The sequence below is a fragment of the Fundulus heteroclitus genome, unplaced genomic scaffold (genome assembly GCF_011125445.2).
Source record: "Fundulus heteroclitus isolate FHET01 unplaced genomic scaffold, MU-UCD_Fhet_4.1 scaffold_84, whole genome shotgun sequence".
NCBI lineage: Eukaryota > Metazoa > Chordata > Actinopteri > Cyprinodontiformes > Fundulidae > Fundulus > Fundulus heteroclitus.
Window position 1 is genome coordinate 318,525 of NW_023397296.1, and position 27,670 is coordinate 346,194.

The window sequence follows — 27,670 nt, forward strand, 5'->3', positions numbered from 1 at the left end:
ACATCGACACTGATCCCACCCAGGCAATGCACTGTTGCACTGTTCCTTTCCCATCAGGTAAACGCTTCAGAAGCCTAAACAAATAAACTTAGTGTCAGGATTTGTCTTTTTGAACCCGGGTTGAGCACACACACACTCAGAGAGAGCACGTTTTGACAGTTTATTGAAAGTAAGGAGTGCTGGAAGAGGAAAACCAAAGTCTGTTATTGGACTGGAGGAGGTGGTACTGGAGCTGACAGCCCGAAGAAAGAGTCCATTAAAGCTGGGTGGCTAGGAAAGTGAAGTGCTGCTTGGTTAGCCGATCACTGGAGACTCCAGGCACTGAGCAGAGGTTACTCAGAGCGGCTAGTCAGGTTAGCGGATCACTGGAGACACCATGGCACCGAGCAGAGCTTTTCCAGGTGATGTGAGGGCTATCGGTCCCTGATGGAAGGTTGTGGTCCTACATTTACAAGTTAGTCATCCATTGTTATTGCCGTGGTTCTTTAGCAGGGGGCAACAGACCCCTGCTGAGAGTCTCTCCATCAGTGTTTATCACATGCTACAGCCATATGTTACAATACATCTAATGTCAAATATGTTTAAGTCCATGATATTTTACAATCACTTTAATGTTATTGCCTATTTGCACATTTCTCTCAAGATTATCTAAATGCACATTTCTGGAAAATGAAGCCTCAAATCATTGCACAAAAGCACCTTATTACTTCATGACCTCATTATTTGTTATCCGTGACTCATGAAGGACAACTAATTCATGTGACATGGCTCATACCACTCGCAAAGGAACTGATATCAAAGCCCTCGGACTCTGATACATACTTCTGATCTTCACCTTTTTATAATATGAAAAAAAACTGTAACCCTTGTTCATTGCCTGTTATGTGTACTCTAGCTAGAGTCCAAAAAGAATAGTAATAGTCTTCTTTGCCTTTTCTACTGTCATTGAGGGTGTCTTCTGTATGGCCACTCAAATGTTCCAAGTGATGGTGAGGAACCGTCTCTGGTCATGGGCAGGATATTGTAATCAGAAAATGGAATTTGTAAGCCAAAAATCTTGGATCTTTGGCAAATTCAGAATCTCCATGTACACGGTTAGCCCTATGTACTGACATTTCAGCCTTGTGACCTCAGTCCATTTAAAAAAAAAAAATTACCTGCAGCAATATTGTTAGCTGCAATTTTATGATTTTACACACAGTTTTTTAACAGTAGCCTGGTCAAAGTACATCTTGAACAGCTCAGATGGAGATGGACTGTCAACATATTGTGCAAGAGTCTTTTGGGCAGGAAATGTGAAGAGGGATGTGGAAAGTTGTCAGGCTCAGTTACACATCTCCAGCCAGGAACATCACCGAGGATTGTCTTTGGCCTGGAGTGCTTGCCAGTGGGGTGACTACTGCAGCTCCTGTGGCTTGAGGTCTGACTCTTTCCTCTTCCTTTCCCTCTGCATCTTTCCGGAGCACTGGGTGCCTCAGAGGAGCAGGTCTCTTTTTCCACCTCCTTAACATCATTAATGCTGCACACAAAACAAAATACAATGTGTTTGATGTGTCTATAAAGAAAATAATATAAGAATAATGTGGGCTCTCCTTGAATAATTTGTGTACTCCAAACATGCACCAATGGTCCAATTTGGCAGATCAGGGTAGTTCACCATAAAGTGATGTTTAGGTATCAGATTATTTTGTGTTCACAAGTACACAAACAGCTTGTTCTGCTCTTTTGTTTTAAAAGTATAGTAATGCCATATGTAACACGGTGAGAAAATGCAATATTGAGATTTTGCAATAATAACAATTGCAAATGCCAGTGCCCGACACCGTCAGGGATAACGTCTCCAAAAATCAGAGGAATGTTCTGAATGAGGTTTGATTGGCATTGAGACCAATAACATTACAAAACATGTTTATGCAAGTTGGATGGTTTTTGTTATCCATATATCCATAGTTAAATGCATAAACACGTTTAAGAATGTTTTCAGTGGAAATGAAGTACTTATTCAAATATTCAAACAACTTCACAATTGTGCTAGACCCTCTTAATTATTGTGCATGATGGCTAACAAAGTATTATCTGATACACTAAAATATGACAAGGAGTTGATGCGCTTGATCCCAAAACAAGAACTTTCCTTTAGATTTTATTCAAGATATCTGTAGGGCACCTCATTTGTTAATTTGGTATGCAACTTAATTCGAAGAAAAAATTCTTGCGTCACTGCGTTGTTTAATATTCATGCATCAAAGGTCTTTGTATTTCACTTTCAGCGGTAGATCACATGCATTTTACTAAGGCTGCAGCAGAGGCCAGAATAGCATCAGTTACCTGGTGTTACGTCAGAAGACTGTTTGAATATGATTATTATTATTAATTATAATTTGGTATTATAATTTTAATAATAGGTCATAGTAGCTATAACAAAATATGGTTCAAATGGTGGTGATCCTATGGCTATAAGCTTGTAATGATTGATACCACTAATGCATTTATTAATTAGCTGATCGGTTTCTGACCGATCAGATTTATCCAGCAAGCTATGAGAACCCCAATATAACTGCAATTAGAGTTTAAATCGTTACTCCTTTATTACCAATCCAATGTAAATGTCTCTGTATTAATGTCAGATCTTAACTCAAAAAGAGATAGCTCTGTATTCTGAAGACCATGCAAACTCTGGATTGAAATGAGCACAAACAATTACTATTCCACACGTTGTTATTTATTGAACCAAAACAATTCCCCGTTACAGTAATTCATCTAATTCAATAACTTAGGAAGCTCTACTCACTACTAAACTAAACAAGTCAAAATGGATTAAAATGAGAAGTAGCAAATCTTAGTTCAACTCAGTTGTTTAAACAGCACATTCAAGACGTTGGCACTTGATGTAGCAGCATTGAAAGACAAAACAGCTTTGAGAATCCAGATGGAGGCTTCAATGTTTTCCAACAAGCTAGCTAACAGCTTAGCTACGCTGCACCTTCCCAACATGGCAACTATGACGACACACAACCTACGACCTTGCGTGATGCGCAAGGAGGAGGTCCTAATGATGTAATCAACGCTTACGCTAGTGTGGGGTGTGCCTTAGCTAGGGAGGTGGTCCTGAATGAGGAATTCAAAGCCAGAGCGCAGACTGAAGATTCAGACAAAGCAATTGAACGCTTATAAAAACCACAAACCAAAACACAGCCAAAATCACTTACAAAATGCATGCACATACATCAGAAATATATAGCAGTTAAACAAACTCCGTCTTGGAGTAATTAAGCATTAAACTAAATCCTGAAAAATTTCTGCCCAGGCACAGTTAGATCACCTTATGGGTGAAAAGAGAAATAAAAGGGGGGAAAGTCCCATTTACTTGTGTTGTCTCACTGAGCGGCTCTCAGTCTTTGATCGAAGTGAATCAGAAAGTACTTTTAAGCCATCCTCCTGCTACGGTAGTGCAGGGATGAGGTTGCTTCGGTAAATCTCGGACCAGCGAGATGAAACAGCTGTGGTGCCTTCTTGGTCTGGCGGGGCGCCAAAAGGAGAACGAATGCAGGGTGCAGCTGGGTTATATACCTTTCCATAGTAACGTTATCTTGTTGCTACGGTCGTTGTCAGGGTCAGCGGCCATTTTGGGCCTTGTTGCATGATGGGAGTTGGTGGCCATTTTGACCACATTGCATCATGGGAACTGCAGTCTGTCACGTCCTGTACTGGCATAACACTGGAGAGCAAAGAACACCCCTATCAGATGACCCTACATAACTTTAGCTCTTTGCAGTAATGGGCAAAAGAAGAAGAAACTAAAGTTAGTTGAACATTTTGTGAATTGAGCTTTCTTTGACATAAGATTAACTCTTAGGTTGATTTTAGGCAAGAATGTGGCTGTGTAAAACCGAAATATCTGCTTTGCTTATCAAGATATTGCTTAGTTGTGAAATGGCCGTTAAGGTCCGTTCTCGCTGCGCTTCACCCAGCTATAAACTGAGCAGGCGATCAGGCTCATCAGCCCCAGAGTAGGGGGATTCTGGGGGGCAGATTGGTTTGAATATACCGCTGCAATTCAATCGGATGATATCCAACGGTTATTATTAGGTTTATTTCAGTGTTCATTTATCACAAAGATTAAAGGTTGAGATTAATATGAAGCTACATGATAGAATAGTTTTAACTTTAAAGCCTGACTAGGGCAATGGAGTTTATTTAGAAATGAATAATGCACTCGTTTTTAATATTGGTGCTGTGAATATGCCTACTTAAAGAGAACAAGCCTGACAGCAAACATGTTAATATGCTCCTATTTTTTACACTAAACTATAAGATTGTTTTAAAAACATTTTACAGTGAATCAAATCTACTTGGAAATATTAACAATAAACTCATTAAATTTTATTTATATTGTGCCAATTCACAACACATCATCTCAAGGCACTTTACAAATTCAGTCAAATCATACAGATTGGTCAAAACGTTCCCTATCTAAGGAAACCAAGCTGTTTGCATTGAGTCTTGACAAGCAGCATTCACTCCTCATGAAAGACTGTAGAGCCACAGTGGACAGTTATCTGCATTGTTGATGGCTTTGCAGCAATCCCTCATACTGAGCATGCATGAAGCAACAGCGGAGAGGAAAACTCCCTTTAACAGGGACAAAAACCTGGAGCTGAACCAGGCTCAGTGTGAACGGTCCTCTGCCTCAACTAAGTCAGTTAAATGTAAAATTTAAATTTCATGTCGGATTATTTATAAAGCTAACAGAGGATAGTGACAACAAGAACAGGTGAGTTAATATTTTTTACAAGCAATTCAGTTCAATTAAATTTTATTCATATAGCGCCAATTCATAAAACATGTCATCTCAAGGAACTTTACAAAGTCAAATTCAATCAGATTATACAGATTGGGTCAGATTATACAGCTTGGTCAAAAAACTTCCCTTATAAGGGATCCAGCTGATTGCATCAGTCCCGACAAGCAGCATTCACTCCTCCTGAGAAAGGGTAGAGACACAGGGAGAGTCGTCTGCATTATCCATGGCTTTGCAGCAATCCCTCATACTGAGCAAGCATGAAGCGACAGCGGAAAGAAAAACTCCTCATTAACGGGAAGGAAAATCTCCAGCAGAACCGGGCTCAGTATGAACGGTCATCTGCGTCGACCGACTGAGGGTTAGAAAAGACAGAGCAGAGAGACAAACAAGCACAGTAGCACACATTGATCCAGTAATGTCTGCCTCACGGAGCAAAAGTGGGAGTTTGTTCCACAGGAGAGAAACCTGATAGCTACAGGATCTGCCTCCCATTCTACTTTTAGAGACTCTAGGAACCACCAGTAGACCTGCAGTCTGAGAGCGAAGTGCTCTGTTAGGAACTTATGGGACAATCAGATCTCTGATATACGATGGAGCCTGATTATTAAGGGCTTTTTATGTTAGGAGAACTTTAAATTCTATTCTTTATTTAACAGGAAGCCAATGAAGGGAAGCTAAAATTGGAGAAATATGATCCCTCTTGTTGATTTTCATCAGAACTCTTTGAACTGCATTTTGTGGACTTCCTGATAGTAAAGAATTACAACAGCAAAATCACTTATGAAGGCATGCACACACATTAGAACATATTCAGCATAGTTAAACAAACTCCCTTTTGGAGTAATTAAGCAATAAAACTATTTCCTAATAGGTTCTGCCCAGGCACAAAATATTACCTTATGGTTGAAAGCTTAAAGGAACAAAAGAAATCCTTTACTTTGCGTTGCTCCGGTAAGGAGATTGATGCTTTCAGTCAGAGCAAGGGGATAGGCTTGGATCACCTCACCGTGAGGAGCAGGAGAAGAAAAAAAACTTCTCTGAGCTCTCTCCGACGCTTGTTTGGCCAAAACAACACGAGCACGGTCCGTGTAGGTCCCTGGAAGATAGCGGCTTCCAGTGTGATCAAAAAGGAATTAACGTTAATTTTAAAGTCTAGACTCCCATGGTTTTATGCAGGGGAAAAGTTGATTCGGAGCAGCGAGGTTGTCGAATCACGTGCCATGTGCGAATCTGCACGTGATCAGCTGAGATTTTATTTAAACAAAGGTGGTTGCCTGAAAAGAACAGAGTATTGTTCGTCTTCGCCTTTTATGTCATTTCCATGGCAACAGGATAAGGTTCCCGTGGGATGGTCGGAGCGACCGTGTTGCATGCTGGGAGCTCTAGTCTGACATCATAAATGGCATAACACATCCAACTGAAAATTGTCCATAGGAAGTTCCCTTTCTTCTTGGACCACCTGCTGTGGGTGTCTGCATTTTTGTTCCTTTACTTACAAGTTTAGTCTTTTTCTGGATTGTCTTTAGCCGCCATGCAAGAAATCCAGAGCCACTTTGGTTGTCATTGCAGTGTTTCTAAGCACAGAAAAAAAGTTTTGCCATTGCAAAATAGAGATACCCCTTTCTAAACCAGTTTTATTTAAATTTGTATGTTTACCTGCTGTACATAACTGTCATCGTGATCAAATGTAACATGGCAAACAGGAAAAACTACTGTATGAGTTAAGATTGGTTATCATAACTGACATCCAAGGAACAAGGTAACAATCCCCAGAGCATATTTAGGCCCGAGCACCTAAGTGCGGAAAAAGCCTATAGTAATTCAAATGTTTATTAGGCCCGAGCAAAAAAGACACTTAAAAGGCCTATTGTAACTGGGCCCGAGCAGCGAAAGCTTACACATACGTGTGTGTATGTGTGCATATATATATATATATATATATATATATATATATATATATATATATATATATATATATATATATATATATATATATATATATATTAGGGCTGTCAATCGATTAAAAATTATAAATAAATCTAATTAATTACATACTCTGTAATTAATTAATCGCATATAATTTTTGCTGTGAAAGTATTTTAAATATTTAAATTCAAGTGATTCAATGAATAATCAGCATTCTTTTAACAAAGTTAAAAAAAAATTCATAAAAAAGGCCTATTCATAAAATATACATCCAAATATTTCCATCTTACATGCTACTTTTACTGAAGCATAACGGAGAGAGGGCTTAGTTTTAAAATTGAGCTGTCATTAGAGCAAATTCATAAACAATTGTTTTCAACAGCAGACAAACTGAACTAAACAGATGCCAATGTCAAACTGAACTCACGTCAACAGGAGACATTAACTGAAATAATAATAAAAAAGATAACCTGAATTTAACAGACGTCAACATATTCCATATTCCAATCTACTTTTTAGGCTAATTATGCACAATTTAGACCTAGTGCTATTTTAACAAATAAGCATTTTATTAGTTGTTATCTCTTATCTGATGTATTTCTGATGTTTGGCACTTTAACACTTTCGTGTTAAAGTGCTCTTTAAATAATGATGACATTCATGATGATTATGATCAGAATAAACTTTTCCATCACCTCCCAGAAGCTGGAATAAAAAAGAGACAAAAACATTTTGTCTCCTTTTCACACCTCACTTAATAACTCTAATATTTTTGTCTAAATACTTTAGCCTAAATATTTTAGGCTAAAGTATTACACTTTTTGTTTTTCTTTAATCCCTCGGTGATGTTTAGTAATTTCTGCCAAAGGCTGCAGCATTTTGATTTAATTCATCTGAATGCAGTATTTGCAAGCCATACTCTGTTTGGATGAAAAAAAGCTACCTGTGATTGGCTTTAACAGCCGAGAGAGCGCACAGCTGGTGTAGCGCGCGAGCAGAGATGGAGCTCACCGCGAGGACAGTGGGTTGAGAAGAGTTTTTCAGACCGTGCCAGACCGGTTTTAAGCGTTGAGGGTTGTTTCACTGCGCACTTGGATTGGTTCCTGCGCGCTCAAACAGAAGGCACGAATATCGCTACACTGTTTCACAGAGTTGAGCGGCAGCGCTGTCTTCTTCTCTGTCTTCTCGCACCTCCCCTGTGACTCTTTGGCGCCCCCCAGGGGAGGCGCGCCTCACCGATTAATCTGCGTTATTTTTTTTAATGCGTTATTTTTTTTTTATTAATTAATCGAAATTAGCGCGTTATTTTGACAGCCCTAATATATATATATATATATATATATATATATATATATATATATATATATATATATATATATAAAGTAAAATATGTATGTGAGTGTATGTATATATATGTATACATGTGTATATATTTTGTAAACTTGAAGCAAATTTTCCCAATAATGTTAAAAACATCCCATCAGCTGATGGACCCGAAAACAGTTTATTTTCATATATTTTTTAGTTCTTGTATTTATTCTTTGTTAGCTAATGAAAGGAGACCAAAGAAAATCCTTACATGTATATTTTGTGGGTGTTCTTTTTTTTCATATATAAATTGTTTGTTGTTTTTGTTTGCAGGAGGATGAGTCTCCCAGGAGTGTATTGGAGGAGATGGGCTTGGCATAGTCCACAGTAAAAGTTTATGAAGCTAAAGGCTGGAGGTGGCAGGACAGTTTGGAATTAAAGCTGCTTTGACTGAGAGCAGCAGTTCACTCTGGGATCTTGTGGCACTATTTTCTCTCAGAATGAGACTCAATGGATACCTGCATTGGACCAAACCTTTGGCTATCTGTTTGTGTGCGTGTGTCTGATTTATCTAAGTGTGGGATACTGGAAATGGGCTATATTTGACATTTATGTGCCTGGAGGAGCAGTGAGTGTTCTGATTGTTACAGACGTGACATGGTTTGAAGCTTTGCTGTAACTATTGTCATACCAAGGCAGGTTTGCAGCTTGATATAAAGAGCTTGTCAAAAAGCAAAGCCTGTCAAAAAGATTCTCAACTAAATGTGAAGGAGGACTTGGTCAGAAACTTTGGCAGTAACTCCGAATGTTATTTAGCTGCTCAAGCTCACAGGTTCTGGTGTCTAGAACCAGTGTTAATCCAGGCATATCAATTAATGAAGAATCATAATTCTAAATTTTTAAATGACCTAAATAATGTGGTGACTGTAAATATTGAGTACTCCTTCATGCATCAGATTTAAAGCCATGTTGCCAACATCTATGACCGTCACCCATCGACATTAAACGTGCACATAATCATCTTAAGATTTGTTTTTAGTTTTCTATCTGTGTTCAAATTGTTCTTTCATCTAGGATTTCTAATTACCTCTCACATTTAACAGCATGTTTATTCAGTTCTTCTAGTTGAAGATTCAGTTTGACTGTTGCTTATGTAACCTTACTAAAATTATAAAGTTAATCAATGACAATGAACCTGACATTTAATAATCTGTTAGCACTGCAACCATTTTTCCTGCAACTTTGCGGTACGTTTCTGCTTCAATTTACTTGTTTAATATTAGCTCATGAGCCAAGTTCTGTTGTGCTTGGCTATATGGTAGTGAGATACTTTAGCCATTTCATTCAGGTCACAGAAAACGGTCTCAGCTGCAGCCAATACATGCCACTTGCTGCATCAATCTCAACACCAAACCATCTGATGTAGTTTCCTCACAATATAACACTGTGTGTGTGTATCACGTTAAAACTGCAATAGTTTTGTTTATTCATTTACTTCTTTCCTATTATGTGGTTTGATTAATGGACCTGGAGAAATCTTCCATATGCTGAAGTTTCAGCGTAGGCTCACCTGCATGGTGTGTCCGGTTTGCAACAGTCTTACAACCAGGGAGGTCACTGATCAAGAGAGATAAGATGTTGGTCAAAGTAGGTAATTTTGAGGATATGTCAAAATGTAATTCTGTAACTTGGTGCGAGCATGTTGCCTTGTTCCTCCTGATTGGCAGCTAAAAATGGACCAAATTGATGCAAGCTATTAAAGGAAAATAACTGGGTAAAAAGTCTTGCTTACTTTACAGTAATCTTCCTGCATGCAGTTGTGAGTTCTTAAGATATTATCTATATTCCGGTGGGTCCAACTTCAAGGTTCACGATCTACATTTGTTTATTTCTTTTTTGAATAAAAGCATTGCTGAGAGACTGACCATAATATTTCTTAGACCTGAAAAAAAATATCTTGTTTGATTTAGATTACATATTATTTTTAGACATCTGAGTGGTAGAAATTAATTTAGGCTTTGGATACATTTTATTCATAGACTGCTCCATTTGAATTTAAATCCATCTGTTACTGATATTTTGCTAACATGGGTAGTTAAAAGAGGAAAATCTTAAGTGCAGTCGATGTAAGGAACTTTGTATACAACAGGTAAACAACAGAATAAAACTCTTTCCTACTGTTGGCTGCTAAGTACTAAGGAGCTTTGCTGGAGACGGCTATGGACCCAGCTGAATGTTCAAAGAAGTCCTTTATGAGCCAAGGTAGCCTCCACTCAGGACAGGGTCATAAGAAGAGAACTGTTATTTCTAGATGGGTTGGCTGTTGCATGGACTGCGGACCTTGTTAACACACTAAAATGTTACAGCAATGAAATAAAATAAAAAGTTAACATGCAGTGCACTAACTCCATATGGTGTAATTTTACAAACTGCCAAAACATTTTTGGTTGGAGCTGACAGTAGATGGTTAAAATGCATTTGTCCTAAAGCCTGGAAACCAGTGAGCTAACATTGCCTTTAATCCTTCTTCCATACTGATTTCAATACTGAGAGCATGCTTGACTAAGGTGAGTAATATTGCTAACTACACAAATGTACTTTACTCTAGAACTTTAACGGGAAGATGTTGAATATACAGGTTCAATTAAATTTTGTTTATAATGCGGCAATTCACAACACGTCATCTCAAAGCACTTTAAAAAGTCAAATTTAATCAAGTCCCCTTGACAGAATGCTCAAAAAGTTTCCTAAGGAAACCCAGCTGGTTGCTTAGAGTCTTGACAAGCGGCATTCACTCCTCCTGAAAGAGCATAGCACCACAGTAGACAGTCGATGGCTTTGCAGCAATCCCTCATAATGAGCATAAATGTGGTGACAATTGTTCAACATGTCTAAACAGCCATTGTATATCATTCATGTCTCCCTGTGGGAGAAACGAGTTGCTGCAATTTCAATGGGAGTCAATGCTATTTGGTTCTGTGCAATAAAAGCATAAAATAAGCAAATGAAAGGGAAACAATTTTATGATATTGTTTCTGGTCAGAAATAATCTCTGGCGTGAACTCAAAGTCACGGGACGAAAGTCTGTCATTTTAGCCTGCCTTTCCAGCTTTCACATGAGGGGATATATAGATTAAAACTTTTATTTATTGCTTATTTGCTTTATAATATATTGTATTTAAAGGCTTCTTGGTCTTACCAGTAAATATTATTGTGTAGCTTTTTGTACATAATTTCTGTCCCTGTGGACTTGCAAATGTTTGCTAATTTAGCTTGTTTTAGTATAAAATAGATTTGAATATTGGAAATGTTATTTCAGGTTAGTTACATATTTTCATTATAGTTTATATTCACATCTAAAATATTACCAGTCAGTAACCATCATCCACATCACGTAATTGTAATCTTGTCTGCCATGATATGCACATATCAAAAATTTACAATGCATCAATTTGCTTTTTTTAAAGCTTTGAGTATGTTACGGGCCCCTAGCAGCAGGGCTGGCGTAATAGTGATATTTACAATCTGAGAAACAGTAGGAACAGGCGAGAGCAATGACGAGAGAAAGCGCTGCCTTTAACGTCCATATTGCGATTTTACTTTAACAAAGCATACAGTCTTTGCAAATATGTAATTTTTTTTCCTATTTACTGTGATTCCTTCCACAATCAGCCTCATCCCATTTCCTTTTTTACTGTACTCTAAATTTGGACTACTAAGGTATCAAGTTTTAGCAGGATTACTCAAATGTTCAAAAGGGTTTACTATAATTAGCTGCTTATTAACCGATCTGGACCTTGAAATGTACACTTCTCAGGGGCGGATCCAGGATTTTTCAAAGGCCGGTGCGCACCTAAGGGTCATGTCAAAGTAGTTTGAAGAAAAAATTATCCTTAACAATTAATCAAACAAAGATTTTCTTTATTTCCAGAAATTATATTTATTTAGTAAAATTAAATAAAAAGACCCAAGGACTTAAGAACAGTTTGGTATGAGAGACATATGGGTATATGTTCTGTCACTTTTTAATCGACGGGTGATTAATGACCCTTATCAAACCCCATCCCTTTTAATTGACCTTTAATTGACCCCCCCCCACTTCCGGCCCCTCCCCCACTTCCAGAATGACCCTTATCAAACCCCGCCCTTTGTAATTGACCTCCACATCACCCCCATACCCCACTTCCGGAATGACCCTTATCAAACCTTATCAAACCCCGCCCCTTTTAATTTGACCTCCACATGACCCCCCTCCCCATTTCCGGCCTCTCCTCCCACTCCTGGAATTCACACACCTCCCCCATTTCCGGACCCCTCCCCCACCCCTGGAGTTCACACCCACCCGTACTTCACCCCGCCCCCAGTCACCTCTCTCATAATATAAGGTCCCTTTCTCAAGCATGGATAGTGATTGAATCCTTTTCAACATGGCGTTCGAAACAAGCAAGCTTGAACCTATTATTTCCGACACACCCGTCACGACCTACAACTATCAGGACGGTGATAGGCAAGCTCAGCAGACCCCTCGCAAGGTTATGCTGTCTCTATGCAGAACTCAGATGCCTCCGACCCTACCTCTGCAAGAAGGATGGTCTTTGGAACCCTATGGAGCTTGCGGTAAATGGGGATACCTCTTCAAGTACGATACCGGCGAAATGTGTCTGTATCAGCTGGATCAAGAAACCGACAAGCTGCAACCTATCCACTCCTTGTGCATGCTAACGTCAAACAATTGGGCTGTTCTGAGACTCGTCATGCTTCGCAAACTAAACCCTGAAGATACGTACAACGCAGGCCCCAAAGACGCGTACGCGACATACCCCGTTGTGAATGTAGAAACCCATGACGCAATCAAGGATTCACCCGTTGCTAAACTTAGCAAGCGGGCTCATAAGGAAACCGATGATGGAATCATGGATTCACCCGCCACTAAACGCTGCATGCGGGCGTTGACCCGCTTGAACGAGACTGACACAAATTTGACAAATAGGATCTTCTCAGCCACATGGCAATCAAAGACAGGGGTTACTAGCCGATGGTTTTTCCGTGCAACTCTCAGACAGGCTCGAGATAAAACAACACCGGTTAAGATTACTGCAATAGCAGACCGGATGTCAACGTTGTTTCGCGACTGTCGCAACTGGAGAGACGTTTTGGGGGTCAAGAAAGAGCTAGCTTTTTGAGCCTGCCCCCCTCACAACAGCCGATACCGCCCCCTTCAACGTTAACCACACCCCTTCTCAGTATATATTTTGATCAGGACTCCATGCAACTCTACTGACCAGACTTTTAGCATCTGAAACCATGAGCAACTACGTGGTTGAATGAACTACTCCTTCACCGCAGCATGGCTCTCCGGACTGCAACAAATTCTTCCCGGGACCATACCACCCGCCTTCACCCTCACCAACTCCTGAATCCACTTCTTCCGAAAGCGACACAGACAGCGAGAGTCTTCTGACGGGGCTGCAGAGAACCCTCTACTGGTCCAGGCCCCCCGGAGGTGTGAAACTACGGCCCGAGTTCTTATTTTTTTCGAATAAGAATTCCGGACTTCCAGCCAGGCTTCCGGCCATGCCCTCTCTGTCAGAAACCCAGGTGGAAGATTCACAAGCCACGAATCTTCCACCCTCCCCGGACCCTTCTAAGTCTGAGCACTCACAGCTCCAGGACTCGCAACTTCCCTCCGGCCAAGGAGATCCATTCTCCCCGGGGCTATCCCAGGACTCTGAACTTCCCTCCGGTCAAGGAGATCCAGCCTCCCCAGACCCTTCGCAACCAGACGGTGACGAGGGCTCCGATGAATATGACGGGTGGATTCGCTTCGGCTTCATCAGAGCGGTGAAAACTGTGGTGCTTCATCTTTTGAACGCTGCGATCGGAAAATACATGCGCGGTAAATGTTATGGGTGTAATAATAACCGTCCTAGTCAGAGAGACCATGAATGTTCGGAGCTGCTTCAGAACGGGTTATTTGAACGCAATTACAATGGTGTAATGCAAGTACTTCATAACGCACGTTTCTTCGATGCCGTTCAACGGTTTCTAGCCGCACGCAAAATCCACCAAGACAAAGACACAGTCAACGCTGTCGTACAGGCGTATCTGTACGAATTGACCCTGGCCAAGGAGGTATTTCATACAATCCTTGACAGCTATGATCAGATGGTTGAAGAAAACTATGAATTAAAAGATCAACTTGAAGACATCACGCAGTACTGGCAGGGGTCTTAAAACCAGTGCATGCATGTTTTGTCATATCTTTCTCTAAATATATATTAAAGTAGTGTTTTCTACAATTAGCTTGTGATATATTAAATGATTGTTTTCTACAACTAGATTGTGATATATTAAATGAGTGTTTTCTACAATTAGTTTATGACAACGTATTGAAAGAATGTCTTTCTCTAAATATGAAATGAACTTTTTCTACAATTAGTTTGTGATATAATAAAGTAGTGTTTTCTACAACTAGCTGGTGATATATTAAATTAGTGTTTTTTTGTTTTTACAATGAGTCTGTGATATATGAAATGATTGTTTCTACAATGTGATATAATAAATGAATGTTAATAAAAATATAAAACCCAACCGCATTCCTTCTACACTTTTCTTTCAACTAGAAAAAAAACATTTGTTTGCAAAAACATTTACAGCCACGTCGTGGGAACAAAAATGGCACCACTCATCATTCTTATATCTAACAGTGTTTTGGAACTCCAAATGGCCAGCTAGGAGCACCGTGTATTTGTTATATGTTAAGCAGCTTTCTGAGTTACCACCCTTCCCTTAGATTGGTGGTGTCTAAACTTTTTCGCTCCACCGGGGCGAAACGGTCAAGTGAAAATTACTCAAAATTGTATTTGCAGGTAAAACTGTTTCAGTTTTACCCGCTATACAAGAAAACTAAGTTGTACGTAATCTTTGTCCATCTACCTCTAGTTTTGAGTTTCAAACTAAATATGTGCCATTCTTGAATTCAGGTTGAAGAGAAATTCTTTTCAAATGGGCCCTGGAAATAGTTTGGGCACTCCTGCCTTGGCCCGTTGCCTACTAGGCAATCCCGTGGAGGCGGTGTGGACAACTAAGATAACATCCGCAGGTATTATAATCACAACACATATCCTCAGCCGCGCTTCTCCCCTTGCGCCTGTTCTCCATCTCACTCAGCAGAGTTACAAAAGAGAAACCGGCATGCACCTATGTAAAACCCAGTAAAATAAATTAATAACAGCTTTTATCTGCAGCTCATTTTCTATCGTCTCCCTAGAGAGCTTATCTCTAAATATTCTAAAAATCCCTGACTCCATCGTTCCACTTCCAGCGTTACTCTACAAAGAGCAGAATGACATAAGGGGATATTGTTTTACACAACATGATATCTAATGAAAACTTAAGTTTGAAGGGGTGTTTATTTAATAGCTTTTTATTTTGAAAGTGTTAAAAGAAAAAATAACTTGATATAAGCAGATCTGGAAATCAGTTAAAAGACCGATGCAAAGTCTTAAAATCAGCATCTCTACATGTGCTATCCCATCCCACAAGCACATTAGGGTATCAGATATTAAGCCTTTATTTAGTCTAATTGAAGCACAACTTCTCTTTTACCAGAGAGATTTGAAAGTGGGGTGGAGAACATGACAGGACATGTGACAGCTGTGTTTTTAATGTTGATTTCTGAAGTCTCCCTGTTGCAAAACATTAACGTTGTTAATTATGAATATAGGCTAAATATATTTTCCTTTCATTACTTGAAGTCTGAAAACTACATATGTTGTTTTTCTAATACCGACTACTTGTCATTTTTATGCAAATTCTGATAATTTTATTAGTAGTTCATGAGATATTTTAATATAGCAAATACTTCTAAGTATAAACATGGTAAAAGTTGAAGAAATTTTGCAACAGTATATTTATTTTCTAAAATGAAAATAAAACTTGGTAGAAACTGTCATGGTTTAGTTTTTGGTCCAGCTTTTTTCCTGTTTTTTTTTTCAGTTCCTCCTCTCACTCAGCTCACCCTCCAGGTTTGTGAGGGTAATTATATTTCTGATTTATTTTTAGTTGAAAACGGCACCCCTCAAGGGAGCGTCGTTAGTCCAGTACTTTTTTCTATTATGATAAACCTGACATAGGAAAATCACTTTTTGCAGATGACGGGGCAATTTGAAAAAGAGGATGGAATATGTTGTAATGAAAGTTTAGGATGCTATTGATTTGGTGGAAGATTGGTCTTTGAAATGGGGATCTAAGTTATCTGTTGAGAAATCTCAATGTTTTTCACGAGAAAGAAAGTCAAAGAAGATATTTATCTGAAATTGTATAAACAAAGATTAGAAAGGGTAAAAGTTTTTAAATTCTTGGGGTTGTGGTTTGATAGTTTGCTTACGTGGAAAAATCATATTAATAAGATAGAAGATAAATGTAAGAAAGTATTGAATATTATGAGGTGTTTAACAGGAAGTGTATGGGGAGCTGATCGTATGGCGTTGAAAAATGTAGATATTGCATTAGTTAGATCAGTTCTAGATTACGGTTGTATTGTTTTTGATTCAGCCGCTAGTTCATCTTTAAAAAGGTTGGACATAATTCAGGCTCAAGCGTTGAGAATATGTTGTGGAGCAGTAAAATCAACTCCAGTATTGGCGCTTCAGGTGGACGTTGGAAAAATTCCATTAAGTCTTAGAAGGAAACAGTTGAGGGCAAATTATTGGGCTAATTTACAAAGTCAAAAGAAACACATGTAACAATAAAAATACTAATTGAAAGTTAGGAAAGTAGTAAAATTAAAAAGGAGGTATTTAGTAAGGGAATTATTCAGATAATTGAGGAGTTAGGGATCAATAATTGGGCCGTTAGTCTACATTAATGCCAGCTATACCATCATGGTTACTTCCTCAACCTAGTGTTGATCTTTCTTTATTAAAAAAGATTAGTTCAAGCAATAACATGTTAAGTATACAAGCTTATGTGAACACTTTGATACATGAGAGATATGGGTATTATGTACATGTATTCACGGATGGGTAAAAAAATCCAGAGAATGGAAAAACAAGCTGTGCTTTTGACATTCCCGAATTAAAAGTTAAGGTGTTTAAAACTGATTATTTGTCGGTTTATGCAGCATATTATTGGCAAGCCTCCATAGTTTCAGCATTCCAGAAACTGTGGAACATGTGCTGTTTGAGTGTATTAAATACTCAAATCAAAGAATGGATCTAAGGAATGGACTGGAACAAGAAGGAATCAAACAACTGAACATTACAAATATCTTCTCAAATAAATACGGAAAGATGGTGCTTAAGATCATGTCATCTTATCTACAACAAACTGGACTAAACCTAAGGATTTAAGGAAAAGTAACTAAAGATCAAGTAGGTGGCGATAATACTCCATTTGGCTGCAAGACACCAGTAAAAAAAGAAGAAGCTCACCCTCCACTCTCTCAGCAATCTGTCACACCTGTTGGGCACTAATTAGTCAGAACTCCAAGTAAAAGTATAGGTACCGCTCCAAAATATGACTTTGGTAAAAGTCCAAGTCACTGACTGAAATGTTACTTGAGTTTACGTCTTAAAGTACCTGAAATGTCTTAAGTATGAAAATTACTGTAAAAATAGATGTACTCAAGTAATGTAATAAAAAGTAAGAAGTAAAACAAAGCAAATGCAGTTTGAATTACATTTTTGGTAAACTTTAAAAGTCAAATTCACTTAAAATAATATAAACATCTAAGTGCAGGAGAAATTTAGACCAAGACCAGTGCTATATACTTTTAAATTGTACACAACCAAGTGCAGGCAAAATTTAGACCAGGGGGTGTATACTAAGAACAAGGTTAATTGATAAACCAGGTCCAGCCAACCTACAGGAAGTGGTAAACCTGCTAATAGATACACCTGCAGGTTATCATTTAGTTAAGAAAACGCTCTGCTATTAGATGCTTTACCTATACCACAAGGTTAATTTAACCTGCCCTACCACTGAACCAGCTTCTTATCCTGTTGGTGGTCATAAATAAGCCCAGGCAAGTCCCGACTTTGTCGCAGTCAATCAGTAGGTGGGGTCAAAACACTTGCGAGTCTGCCTGTGATTCCGAACGGGAATCACTGGCGAGTCTCTCTTTTTGTACCGAGTAACTAAACCAAACATTGAAAATGTATTAGAGTAAAAGTATGCAATTAAGTTCAGAAATATAGTGAAGTAAAAGTTATAAAAAAAATGTATGCTCGAGAAAAGTATAAAGTTCTCCAAAATATACTTAAGTACAGTAGTAAAGTATTTTTACTTCGTTACTATACAACACTGGTTAAAATTGTAATTCTAATCTTGTTTTGGACACTGTTGTCGATGCTGAATTCCAGGGGTAGAGAGACACTAGAAGTTCATAAATTTAAAATCATGGCTAGTGCTGATAAATACTTATGAGTCAAGTCACTTTAAGAGTCCAACAAAGAGTTCGGGTGGCTCAAAACGGCGGAGCAGCAGGGTCCTCGGCAGACACCGCGGAGGGCGACCTCGGCGGCGGCGAAGCAGCAGGGTCCTCGGCGGGCGTGGCGGAGGGCGACCTCGGCGGCGGCGAAGCAGCAGGGTCCTCGGCGGGCGTGGCGGAGGGCGACCTCGGCGGCGGCGAAGCAGCAGGGTCTCAGGCAGCCGGTGACGGAGCTTCATCCCGGTCTGCCAGATGTGGAGCTCCAGAGCAGTACCCTTGCTGGACTGGGGAGCAGAGACTGGAGGGGGGTCCCCCTTGACCGCCTCGCCGGACTGGGGAGCGGAGACTGGAGGCGGGTCCCCCTGGACCGGCTCGCCGGACTCGGGAGCGGAGACTGGAGGCGGGTCCTCCTGGACCGCCTCGCAGAACTCGGGAGCGTCGTGGAAGGGAGGCGGGTCCTCCTGGACCCCCTCGTAGAACTCGGGAGCGTCATGGCAGGGAGGCGGGTCCCCCTGGATCCCCTCGTCTGGGTCCAGACTTTGTAGGACTGGAGAGTCCAACAAAGAGTTCGGGTGGCTCAAAACGGCGGAGCAGCAGGGTCCTCGGCAGGCACCGTGGAGGGTGACCTCGGCGGCGGCGGAGCAGCAGGGTCCTCGGCAGGCACCGCGGAGGGCGACCTCGGCGGCAGTGAAGCAGCAGGGTCCTCGGCGGGCGTCGCGGAGGGCGAAGCAGGGTCTCAGGCGGCCGGTGACGGAGCTTCATCCCGGTCTGCCAGACGTGGAGCTCCAGAGCAGGACCCTCAGAGGACTGGGGAGGGGAGACTGGAGGCGGGTCCCCCTGGACCGCCTCGCCGGACTGGGGTGCGGAGACTGGAGGCGGGTCCCCTGGACCGCCTCGCCGGACTGGGGTGCGGAGACTGGAGGCGGGTCCCCTGGACCGCCTCGCCGGACTGGGGAGCGGAGACTGGAGGCGGGTCCCCCTGGACCGGCTTGCCGGACTCGGGAGTGGAGACTGGAGGCGGGTCCTCCTGGAGCGCCTTGCAGAACTCGGGAGCGTCGTGGCAGGGACGCGGGTCCCCCTGGAACCCCTCCCGGGACTTGAGAGCGTCGGCGGCCTCGGACTGCGGCGGGACGTCAGCGAAGGCCGGCGGCGGCGGGACGTCAGCGAAGGCCGGCGGCGGCGGGACGTGCACACCCTTGCAGGCTTTGGCCGTGGCGGGCGGAGCAGGACCTTGGATGGCCGGCGTCTGCGCCTGGGGAAACCAGATTGCGATGCAGAGACCGCTGGTGGTGAGGCAGCGGTGGAGACAGCATCAGAGGCGAAGGTCGATGAAGGTGCGTGCGCACCCACGCAGGCTTTGGCCATGGCGTGCGCAGCAGGAATGGTCCAGCTGGGGAACAGATCATCTCTGTCTCCATAGAAGAAGTCCCACAGACTGGACAGCTTGGAACTAAAGGAGGCTGGACATCCCAATTATCCATTTCGGAGTGGCTGGACTGGGGCTGCTGCAGGGGCCTGGGCACCATCCTGTGATTTCCTTTATACGCCCCTGCTTTCCCCGCAGACCGGCCGATGAGAGGCTGCTGTTTGCCGGGCGGAGGAGGTGCGGTCGGATGCCTCCGAGCCGGGGTGAAGGATGTTGGGCGGCAGTGAAGGGAAGCAAAAAGATGAGTCGCGACGGTGGCTGACCCTCGCGGGAGGAATGCGGTGCGTCAGCCTGGCACGACGCGGGGTTTCCTCTTCTTCGCTGTCCTTCATGCCTGCCCCGCGCCGGTGGCTGACACCCGCGGGAAGTTTGCGAGGCGTTAGTCCAGCACGGCGCGGAGACCTTCTCCCTCTGTCTCCAGAGCTGATTAAACAGCCCGATTATATCCAGCCCCGTTGCCTGGCCCTCTCTGGGTCGGGTCATTACTGTCAGGATTGTGGAGGCGAGGACCTAGGCGGCAACGAGGCAGAGGCAGGCGCATGGGGTTAAACAAAGATATTTAATGAAAGCTAAAGTTACAAGATCTCTGGCAGCAACAGCACGGGGAAACCACAGGAGGACGCAGAGGGTGATCACAGAATGACCCGACGACGGGGGAAACAAACTGAGTCAACTTATATACACGCGCACACACACACAACGGGGATAATTAAACACAGGTGAGTCCAATCAACAGAAACACAACACAGGATCCTGACAACCACAGATTCTTTTCTATCCACATTACAATTATGCACTACTTTGTACGAGTCAATGTCATAAAATACCAATGAAATACACTGACATTTGTAATCATAATTTGACAAAATGCAAAACAGTTCAAGTAGTACAAATGCCTTTGCATCCATTGTACATTTCTATTTATTCCATTTATTCTATTTATTTTATTTATTCTATTTATTCATTTATATTTATATTTGGTTCTTGCTTATCCAAATTGCCTTTGCCTCTTATACCTTTCAGTTTGTAAATTCTTTTTGAGACAATCGCAAAATAAAAATCCAGAGGTGATTTTTCAGGGTTATCTGCCTTTAGAAATAACACTGTAAAAGATATGAGATGGCAGAGTAAGCTTATCTTTCATTTGCAGATAAGTGCTTGTGGCCACATAAGTGCTTGTGGCCTTAGTAAAACCAGACCTATGCTACCTTCCATCTTTACTCAGAAGTCAAATGTCTGGTTTTTACAGATAGAGGAGAGGAGTCAACTGGGGTAATTTAAATGTCTGATCCAGATGCCTTTAAGGGGCCTTTATTTGGAGGGTTCCCGGGCACATCCTACACTGCAAATCCGACCTTTATGACATATTATATATTGAAATAGTCTTTAGTCCCATTTAAAGTGTGACACTGGCCAGATCAGTGTCTGATCTGGCCAGATCAGTGTCTGATCTGGCCAGATCAGTGTCTGATCACTGAAAATACTGGTGGGCTGGAAAACTAACACCGCATCCTGTATGCACCATGCCCACTGTGAAACATGGTGGTGGCAGCTTTTCCACATAGTTTTTTTTTGCCTTTCTCTGTCTTGAATCCCAATGATCTCAATCTGTTGCAATGCAACACAAACTCGGAATAATGAGTGTGTAAACATCTGCCATTTCTTCCTCTGCAAATAGGTGTTCTTGCCTATTCCTATACAGCTTTGATTCGTTTTTTATTGTTCACACTACTTCTATGTTTGCTCGCTGTATTGCCAAAGCAAATTCCTCGTAAAATACGAATTAGCAACAAATCTCACTCAGACTCTGCTCTGTGACACAGATGACCGGCATTAGTTCAAAGTTAGTTTTTTAATCATTTCAAATGAAGCTCAGGTGTTCAGATGTTGTCACCTACACCAACCTGCACAGCAGCACATGCTCAACACGTACTGTGCTTTTTACATATAAATGTTTGCAAGGTAAAATACTTGATGATGATAACTGGTCATTCAAACTTGCTTAAAATAAGAGTTATGGTATTGTAAAATGCAATATATACAATACTTTCCTATTTGCCCACACTTCTGTGTGCATTTCTCCAGTTAAGTTGGCTTTGAATGTAGAGTTTATCATCTGTGTTAAAGTTGTTGTTTCATACATCTAGCTTTAAATTTCAGTGATTCTTGCTTGGAAGGTGGTTTCATTATTTCTTTCTTTTTTCCAACTGTAACTAAAAAGAGTGAAATACTTACATTACTTTATACAAAAAGACAAAATGTGTTTCCGTTGCTGCTTGTTGTGAATTCAGATTTGAGGTCTTGCTTTTGTGTACGACTAGAGAAGGCTGGGGCTTTCTATCCGGGGTCATATTTAGTTAGGGGGAGCTTAGGTCAAGGTTTGGAAGTGGCTTTTTCTTGTTGAATGATGGCAGTAATTGTCTAAACTTCTTCTTTTACTCGACAAAACTGCTGACAAACACAAAATTGTTGGATTTTGTTGTGAAATCAAAGGCAGCCGCAGAACACCAGACTCTCTAACAGCTAAACCAGTGTTGTAAAACTGGTTTTACAACACTGGCAGAGTTTTCTTCTTTTTTTTTCCTTCTTTTTTCTCTAAGGCAGAGTTTTAAGGATGAACCCTGAACTAAAGGTGGAGTTTTGTGGAGGATGGAAGTTTCTCTTAGTTTTCATCTAGTTTACAAACACAACTAGATCCAGCAACCCTCTGTGAATGCCGCTGTTTTATAGAGTTTGCATTCAACCGCTTTGATAAAATCTACAAATTATTGGCGTAAATGTTTAATCAAATGAAGCTTGAACGTCCACTTTGAGCTTCACCACAGATATGCCAACGGTAGCAATCTTCTGACTTTTTAAGAGATTTTAACCTGTAAAGTTAGCATATTTTCAGCGTTTATGCTCTGAAGTACGGATGAAAGGGATCACAATCCCCCAGGACTGTTGATTATTCAGTTTTTTTCTTTCTAAAGTTGTATTTTGCAGTTGTAAGAACCCAACATACAATACGAGTGTGGATAGTAACTTTAGCCTCCCTGTATTGCAGCTGAGCGACAAATAATTTTGCTAATTTTACTAGTAAAGTGAGGACTTGAATGTAAAATGAGGCACTCACTTTTTTCTGGGCTATGGGCTAAGGTGTCAAATAGGTCAGGGTGTGTGTGTCACTTTACAGCATATATGCTATAAAAACCCACCGGTTATTACTCCTTTTAGGGTAATCTTGCAGAAAAATATTTTATTGCTTATCAGACTTTGAATCTACTCCGGCTTCCTCCCACAGTCCAAAAACATGACTGTTAGGTTAATTGGCCTCTCTAAATTCTCCTTGTGCGTGAATGGTTGTTTGTCCTGTCTGTCTCTGTGTTGCCCTGCGACAGACTGGCGACCTGTCCAGGGTGAACCCCGCCTCTTGCCCAGTGAATGCTGGAGATAGGCACCAGCAACCCCATGAGGGATTAAGCGGGTCAGAAAATGGATGGACTTTGAATCTGTGTTGGGTAAAGAGGATGGATAGTATGAAGTTTATAAGGGGTCTAATTTCAGTGGTTAAAAACCTGCTGAGTTGTTTACGAGCCCCGTTTACGAATGTCACCCAAGTTATTATTTTATAGCATTAACGGTTTGCATTTGGAGGACCTAGTTGCAAGACACTATGTGCTGAAATTATAAAGGATTGTTCATTTGAAACTGAAATGAGAATGGAGTCAAATAATCAAAAGAACATCTGGTATCGTCAGATTTAACAACAGTGACAAAAAAAATTACGCATCGTTTTGTGCAGTGTTTCTTATCATATAGCCTTTACTTTGTGACATTTTACATAAAAATGTAATCAATACATTATAAAACTTTCAATTAAATTACTCAAATAACTTTTCAGACTACACTAAAATCATTTTTATATAATTTCATCATTAATGTATTTAAAATTGGAGTCTTTCACACTGTAAGAACGTTAGCTGATATTTAACTGATACATGCATACGGCAGTTACGTGTATTAAAAGTACACCAGGAACAAAGTGATGGTGTGCCTATAATACATTTTCATTAAACAGCGAAAGCCCTGTTTTCACAGGGCATCAATTAATTTGGACAAACTCAAATAACACATGATGTACTTTATTCATCCGAGAATTGGGGAATTATTGAGCAGTAGCGGCATAACATATAGAAATCAAGCTAAACATGAGACCCAAAAACAAAAATATGAAGTGGAAGAGTATCATCTAAAAATGTCTATACATTCTTACATCTTATAGTTAAATCCATTTTGCTCTTAGCAGCCCCGTATTACTGACCTACTCAGTTAATGCTTTTAGCTAAGAAAAGACCTTGACGATTCTTTAGAGGATCCAAAGATAAATTGAACGTCTGTAAGAGACTATGGGTTTACCGAAATATATAAATAAAAGGTGAGATATTAAAAAAAAACTTTTGGGGTGTAATAGTGTGTGACTTTAATTTTTAGAAGAAGAAGAAGAAAGAACATTTTAGCTGCTCCTTTGAAGAAATATTTCATTTAAGATACAAAATTAGAGATTAGTGAGAAAAACTGATTTATTGGTTATACACACTTTGGAATCCTGAGAAAAAGCATTCAATGTTTAGAAACCTAGTAGGAAAAAGGTTAAATTAGTCAAGATCTGATGAATTACAACCACATTGTTACAATTTACTTTTGTTTCTTTTTATTTAAACGCAATGAATTTTAACGTGCTATCATGGTGAAGCTGACTGCTTTAAGGATGGTAATAGTGGACTTTCTATGTTTTATTCAGTAAACCAGATTTAGAAACCAATCTCTCAAACAGATATGCCGAAATCCTTGGCTCCAAAAAAAAACAACAACAACTAATAAACAAAACGATACATAGGTAGATTTATTTACTAATAAATAAGATAGTATTCAAAACCTCTGGAAGTTTTTCACATTTTGTCATGTTACAACCACAACCTTTAATGCATTGTTTGACCACAAACCCTGCTGCAGTGCTTGTTTCCAAAAGGCTAAAGCTTAATCTCTTCTGACCGAAGCACACAGCTCCAGTCTAAGTCCCAGAACAGTTAGGTTTTCAGTTTGTGATGGTTGCACAGAGTAGGCTTTTTTTTTTTCCCACCCAGACTCCCAAGAAGCTGGTTGACGTGTTTTAGAATTTATGGATATATCGATAAGACCCATCTTCTGTTCAGCCAAGGTTAAACGTTTTACTCAAATGTCAAAAATGTTGTAAAAATTCAGAAATAATATTTGATTCTGTTAAGAAAACAGAGTTTTAGTATGTGAAGTGTTACATGAATCAACAGTGAGGTAAAATGAGAAGCCCCTGATATCTTACCTGCAGCAGATAACTAAGTTCAACTTCATGGAAAGTTGACATAATCAACTAACACATTAGACATAATTTTTTTATTAACATCTTGTATTATGTCTTTTAAATTGTGTCATTACAGCAGACCCTGTTAAAACATTTTGCTTTTCCATGTTGATAGCTTGTGTTAAGTTTTTTCATATTTAATGCAGTTTCTTCATTAAACTCCACAACTGTTTTTCAACCATTCCTCATAAATTACTTTAATTCATCTATATAATCTTTTTCTCTCAGTTTAGTTCTTTCTTTAAACCTATGTGAGGCAGAACTGAAAAGTGCTTTACAAATAAAGTTTATTTGGTTGATACTGCAGGTCAGAGATTAACTTCTAATAATATTTTAACAGAAACCCACTTCAAAAATCTTGAGCCACCCTTTTAATGTATAGTTTATTGAGAAATAATGTCTGGATATTTGTGCAAAATTGAATGAAGAAAGAACAAGAAACAGCAGTAAGCACCAAAAAGTTCAATAGCTACAATCATTTTTCATTTTTACAATGCTTAATTTTATACTGATTGTGAGCCTTGATGGCAACGATCCATGAAAATTATCTAAAAAGGGGAGACAAACATTTCACACATAAATGCCTTTGTCCTTTTCACAGTGTGCTGAAGAGGGATACTTTTCCTTATTGCAGATCTCTCTGTAGCCTTCTGTCTGGGTTAGACCGCTTGCTGTTTTTTTTTTTTTTTTTTTTTTGGGGTAGGGGTGGGGGCAATAACACAAGAATAAAATCATGATTTAAAAAAATGATTACTCCAATAAACATCAGTAAATACTTTACCATCGATTAGGTTGTAGAGGAGGTAGTAATCATCATGGATTTTGTGGTAGAAATACCCTTTGAAAACACACAGTATGCACATAAAAAAATGTTGTAAAACGTTTCAATGTAGAATAGCAAACCAACCTTATTTTTGCAAAAAGGATTTTGCAGCCGTCGGGCGAAAGAAAAAGCCGATTTCTGCAACTTTCCCCCAACTGAGGGAGGTGTGCTTCACTTCAAGTTCTTCTGAGAACTCCTTCATAATCTAAGGAACCAAACAAGGAACCCCACAGAAAGAACACACAAACCACTTATTTTTCATAAGCTATCCATCACAAGGATTATATTGCTAGGTTTTTGCTCAGTGTTTCCTCACCTTATAGAACGTTCCCATCTAAAAACCCTAAAAGAATAAAAAGAAAATGGTTAAAACAACGTATTAGAAAGTAAATCCTACCGTAGATCGACGGTGTTAAAACTACATTTTCTTGCTCCACACCTGTGAGGTCTGAAAAATAATTAAACATATATTGTTACACAGCCAAAAAGCGTAAGGGTATTCCCCAAGGAAGATTACTACGGTATCACATGACCAGTAGCGTCATAGAGAGGATTCCCCCCACCCTGTATTCAACGTATAACTTAAAAATCGTTAGGATATAGGCCTATTCATTAGAAAAGATAACTTACCGAAGAAGCGTATGCCATGTTGTGGGTTGGGGCTTGCGTTCTGACCCTCGGGATGGATCTGAGCGTTAGTGAGGACCGAAGCAGAAGAGGTTTCTGGCATGGTGCCAAGTGATGATTGCCTTGCACCGAATGAGCATTTTTATACATTTCTGGTACTGAGAGGATGCGTTTACCGAGTGAGTCGTGACTTCCAGCGGTATACTAAGTTTTACCGACCCTCGTTTTGCAGAGGAAGATGCCGGATACCGTGACCTGCGCTGAGCAGTGTCTTATTGAGATAAGTTGAAACGCTTCCTGTTTTGCTCACTAACTAACAATGGCCTGGTGTGTGGCGCACTCACTGAGCTATATAATACACTGGAGTGCTGATTTTGCCGAAAAACTGAAGTCACTGGCCGCCATCTTGCTCCTCCCTACTCTCACAGAATCCCATAGGATTTGGTTGCAACAACAAGCAGTTTTCTGGCTGTGTGAAAACGTTTCATAGGTAATTCTACAGTCAGTGGATGTACTAACACTATCAACTACTAGGAAATTAGGTGCTGAAATATTTTACATGTTATTCATATTAAATATATATATATATATATGTATATATAAGTATGTGTATATGTGTATATATATATGTATACATATATGTAAATATATGTTCTTTTATATTGTTATTTATGTATTTATAAATGTTGTGTATATATATATTTAAATAAATAAAATGCTAAATATTTCAGCACATGACTTTCTCATTACTTGATAGTTTTAGAACATAACATAAAAGTATATGGCATTTGACATTTTAAAAGTTTTAAGACCCCCCTGAACATGAGAAAATCCTCGTTATTCGATGCTGTAGCGCACATATTCCCTAGTTACTGGGGGGAAATAGGGAGTACCAATATGGCGGCCCGTGGCTTCAAAGCGACTCGTTCTAACAGCCAGCGATT

General features: G+C 40.1%; 1 protein-coding gene across 2 annotated transcripts in view; it reads left to right on the top strand.

Annotated features, from left to right (window-relative positions):
- Positions 1-27,670, top strand: part of ap1s1 (adaptor related protein complex 1 subunit sigma 1) — a 74,211-nt gene that overhangs the window by 46,087 nt on the left and 454 nt on the right. The window contains exon 5 of one of the 2 annotated variants that reach the window (XM_036134505.1): positions 8,372-9,956. The exons of the other annotated variant lie outside the window; for it this stretch is intronic. Coding sequence (XP_035990398.1) covers positions 8,372-8,419 — 48 coding nt within the window. The 3' untranslated portion in view covers positions 8,420-9,956. Of the gene's footprint in view, positions 1-8,371; positions 9,957-27,670 lie in introns of those variants that run through there. 2 annotated transcript variants of the gene reach the window in all.